The following is a 4,901-nucleotide window of genomic DNA, read 5'->3' as shown; positions in this document are numbered from 1 at the left end:
GTGGAGCAGAAAGTGAGTTTGTAAATCTGGTGGGAGCAAAGGATGTTGGGGTGCTGTGGGTGGAGTGCCGAGGGACAGGTGGCAGAAGAGGGATGCCTGGGACAGTGGTGGGGGGTGGTGCAGCTACAGACACACCCAGCCCTGAGACACCAGGAAAGACAATTTGATTCCAAACAATTGGTTTATTGATCATTGCAGAATCTATTTCCCGCTCAACCCCATTTTTCTACCTTCTCCCCGCAACCTTTCATGTCCTGACTAATCTGCCTTGAATACATCAAGTGACCTGGCATCCCTACCTGTGTCCCTCATTCTCCTGCGCTCCACAGAAAAAGTTCTAATCCATTCATCCTTTCCCTGTAATTCAGATCCTCAATTTCCGGTGACATCCTTGTAAATTTTCCCTGTAGTCTATCAATCTTATTGACATCTTTCCTGTAGGTAGGTAACCAAAACTGCACACACTACTCCAAATTAGGCCTCAGCAATGTCTTCAACATAACTTCCCATCTCCTGTCCTCAGTGCAGTCTATCCTTGTTTCTGATCCTCAGAATATGTATTTTAGGTAATATTTTCACTGAGGAGGTTGGGCAGGCGTGGGGAACAGCTGCTCAGTCAGCCTGGGGGCTGTAGACCAGGAAGCCTCGTTGTCTATAGTTGGTATGAAGTCTGGTTGTCGTCACTGATTAACCAGGCCTCGTTCCTCAGCCGCACTTTACCTACTCGTGCACAAGGACAGCAGCATGGCCCCCGTCCGTGATGCCACGGTTCTGAATTCTGGGCAGAGAAATACCCAGTACAATACTCCACATTAGACCTCACTGACATCTTATACAATTTCAAGATAGCGTCCCATTTCTTGCAGTCAATATACTGATTTATGAAGCACAATATGCCAAAAGCTGTCCTTATGACCCTATCTACCTGCGATGCAACTTTCAACGAATTATTGATATATATTCCCAGATCCCTCTGCCCTGCTGCCGTACTCAGTGCCCTGCCGTTCGCTGTGTACGACCTGCCCTGGTTGGTCCTACGCTTGTCTGCATTAACTCCCATCTGCCATTTTTCCAGCTGGTCCAGACTCCACTGCAAGCCCGTGTCTTCCTCACTGTCCACTACACCCCCAACCACGGAGTCATCCGCACATTTGCCGATCCAGTTATCAACATTATCATCCAGATTGCTCATATAGATGACAAACAACAAGACCCGACACTGATCCCTGCAGCACTCCACTAGTCACAGGCCTGTGTCAGAGAGACAACCGACTTCTACCACAAACCAATGTCTAATCTTGAATGCTGAGCGACCTTGTCAAAGTCCAGGTAGACAACATCCACTGCCTCGCCTTCATCCAATTTCCTGGCAACTTCCTCATCTCTTGCATGGAGAAAAGCATTTGAAAACTCTCAGCAAATCAGATGAATGCATCCCCTGTACTAATTTCATCAGTTCGACGCCTGCTTCTGGTTATCAGTACTGCAGGCAATCCTTAACAATCGGAGGTGGAAGTAATTTGTCATCACTGAACCTCCTTGTCTCGATATGTAATAGTAATTTTCAGAGAGGTGTTGTTTACATTGGATCTCAACAATTAATTAAAGGATTAAAAATGGTTTTTGACATATTGGTCATTGTTAAATAATTTGAGTACTATCATCATGTGCCAGGTCATACATATGACATTATCGTTATGTGTTGTGTGGCATGATGTGGACAATCATGGTCTTTCCATGGCTGGGATGATCAAATGTGAGGGGGAGTGACTAGCGGATGGAGGAAGGGAGAGTGGGAATAGTGACAGAGACTGGGAGGTGACGGGTGGATCAGGTGAGGGGGAGTGATGGACAGACAGAGGAGAGGGAGTGATGGACTGACAGAGGAGCAGAGAGTGGGAATAGTGACAGAGACTGGGAGGTGACGGGTGGATCAGGTGAGGGGGAGTGATGGACAGACGGAGGAGGGGAGAGTGGGAATAGTGACAGAGACTGGGAGGTGACGGGTGGATCAGGTGAGGGGGAGTGATGGACAGACGGAGGAGGGGAGAGTGGGAATAGTGACAGAGACTGGGAGGTGACGGGTGGATCCAGGTGAGGGGGAGTGACGGGCGGACGGAGGAGGGGAGAGTGGGAATAGTGACAGAGACTGGGAGGTGACGGGTGGATCCAGGTGATGGGGAGTGACGGGCGGACGGAGAAAGGGAGAGTGGGAATAGTGACAGAGACTGGGAGGTGACGGGTGGATCAGGTGAGGGGGAGTGATGGACAGACAGAGGAGGGGAGAGTGGGAATAGTGACAGACACTGGGAGGTGACGGGTGGATCCAGGTGAGGGGGAGTGATGGGCAGACGGAGGAGGGGAGAGTGGGAATAGTGACAGAGACTGGGAGGTGATGGGTGGATGAGGTGAGGGGGAGTGATGGACGGACAGAGGAGGGGAGAGTGGGAATAGTGACAGAGACTGGGAGGTGACGGGTGGATCAGATGAGGGGGAGTGATGGACAGACAGAGGAGGGGAGAGTGGGAATAGTGACAGACACTGGGAGGTGACGGGTGGATCCAGGTGAGGGGGAATGATGGACAAATGGAGGAGGGGAGAGTGGGAATAGTGACAGACACTGGGAGGTGACGGGTGGATCCAGGTGAGGGGGAGTGACAGACAGATGGAGGAGGGGAGAGTGGGAATAGTGACAGAGACTGGGAGGTGACGGGTGGATCAGGTGAGGGGGATTGATGGACAGATGGAGGAGGGGAGAGTGGGAATAGTGACAGAGACTGGGAGGTGACGGGTGGATCAGGTGAGGGGGACTGATGGACAGACGGAGGAGGGGAGAGTGGGAATAGTGACAGAGACCGGGAGGTGACGGGTGGATCCAGGTGAGGGGGAATGATGGACAGATGGAGGAGGGGAGAGTGGGAATAGTGACAGAGACTGGGAGGTGACGGGTGGGTCAGGTGAGGGGGAGTGATGGACAGACGGAGGGGGGAGAGTGGGAATAGTGACAGAGACTGGGAGGTGACGGGTGGATCAGGTGAGGGGGAGTGATGGACAGACGGAGGGGAGAGTGGGAATAGTGACAGAGACTGGGAGGTGACGGGTGGATCAGGTGAGGGGGAGTGATGGACAGACGGAGGAGGGGAGAGTGGGAATAGTGACAGAGACTGGGAGGTGACGGGTGGATCCAGGTGAGGGGGAGTGATGGACAGACAGAGGAGGGGAGAGTGGGAATAGTGACAGAGACTGGGAGGTGACGGGTGGATCCAGGTGAGGGGGAGTGATGGACAGATGGAGGAGAGGAGAGTGGGAATAGTGACAGAGACTGGGAGGTGACGGGTGGATCAGGTGAGGGGGAGTGATGGACAGACGGAGGAGGGGAGAGTGGGAATAGTGACAGAGACTGGGAGTGATGGAATATGATTGGAGAGGAAGTTGGCAGATGGAAGCATATAGGGGATGCAGGGAGGGAACAGATTCGGGGCATAGGCTACGCAGGTGGAATATGAGGTGCCCTTTAGCTGGTGTTTGTCCCGTCCTGACTGTGTACCTGTGCAACTCTCCTTTGTCAGTTGTTGATATGATGCTTCACTAACCAGTGCATTGCTTCCATTCTGGGCTGCAACGAAGGTCCTCCATCTGTAACGGTGCTCAGGGCTGCGTTCGTTGTGCTAGTAGCTTCCTCGGTCAGTCACACAAGTCCCAGGTGGAGACCCAGTTGCAGAAGGAATCTTCATTGCTGTTTCCGTAACAGTTTCGTTTGACCGGTCAGGGTTGTTAACCCTGAGCTGGAGCACCAGTGGACCGGTCTGCTCTTTCACCTTGGAGGCTTGGCCAAAGCATAAAGCCCTGACTTCAGTGTTCGGCTCATCGAAGCCTCCAAACCACAAGGTTATGGCCCCCTTGGAGAATGTCACCTTTTTATTCTGGCATCTTCGCCCTTCATTCCCAGTCCTGAGGAAGGGTCTCAGCCAGAAACGTTAACTCTTTAATTTTCTCCATAGATGTTGCCTGAGCTGCTGAGCTCCTCCGGAGTTTTGTTTATCCGTTTACTTATTTTCAGACACAGTGTGGGACAGGCACCGGGCCACACTGTCCTGCAACCCCTGACAACCCCACTGTGTGTGTGTTGCTCTGGATTTCCAGCGTGGGCAAAATTTCTTGTGTTTGTGTATCTGTTTACGATGTGGTACTGTGTCCTAACTAACATTGCTTTTGTTTCTGTGTCTCTTCCCGCCTGCCCCACTTCTCTCCCCATCCCTTCCCCTGGAATGATCACACCTCCTTCACCCCCCTCCTCACTCCTTGTGTCCTCCCCCCCACCCCTGGAACAACTCGTCCACCCCGCTCCTGCACTCCTGCCCCCTGGGGTGACCCCCCACCCCACTCCCCGGGGTGCACCCCGTGCCCTGCAGCAGAGGCCCCTGAAGCAATCTCTGAGCAGCTGCCTGTGCCGGGAGTCGCACTGGAAATGCCTGGTGCTCACGCTGCTGATGTACGGCTGTTTCGGCGTGGTGACCTGGTGCCACCTGTCCACCGTCACCCGGCTGGGCTTCGAGCAGCCGGGGTCCGGCGGCGCCTCCACCATCTACCAGGAGAGCCCCTGCTCCAGCGGCTACGTCTACATCCCGCTGGCCTTCCTCTCCATGCTGTACATGGTGTACCTGGTGGAGTGCTGGCACTGCTACGCCCAGAACCAGAGCCAGCAGCAGGTCGACGTCAACAGCGTGTACGAGCGGGTGCGCCGCCTGCGCCAGGCTAGCCCCTGCATCTGGTGGCGGGCCGTCAGCTACCACTACGTGCGGCGGACCCGCCAGGTCACCCGCTACCGCAACGGCGACGCCTACACCACCACGCAGGTCTACCACCAGCGGGTGAACACGCGGCTGGCCGAGGCCGAGTTC

The 4,901-nt window shown here is 54.2% G+C and overlaps 1 protein-coding gene across 1 annotated transcript in view; it reads left to right on the top strand.

Moving 5' to 3' along the window:
• Positions 1-4,268: 4,268 nt before the first annotated feature.
• Positions 4,269-4,901, top strand: part of LOC140189224 (transmembrane protein 151B-like) — a 1,051-nt gene continuing 418 nt past the window's right edge. Inside the window, exon 1 of the mRNA XM_072245913.1 lies at positions 4,269-4,897. Within this exon, the coding sequence (XP_072102014.1) occupies positions 4,269-4,897 (629 nt within the window). The remainder of the gene's footprint in view (positions 4,898-4,901) is intronic.

The sequence above is a fragment of the Mobula birostris genome, chromosome 28 (genome assembly GCF_030028105.1).
Source record: "Mobula birostris isolate sMobBir1 chromosome 28, sMobBir1.hap1, whole genome shotgun sequence".
Classification (NCBI taxonomy): domain Eukaryota; kingdom Metazoa; phylum Chordata; class Chondrichthyes; order Myliobatiformes; family Myliobatidae; genus Mobula; species Mobula birostris.
This window is presented reverse-complemented; position numbering and strand designations above follow the sequence as displayed.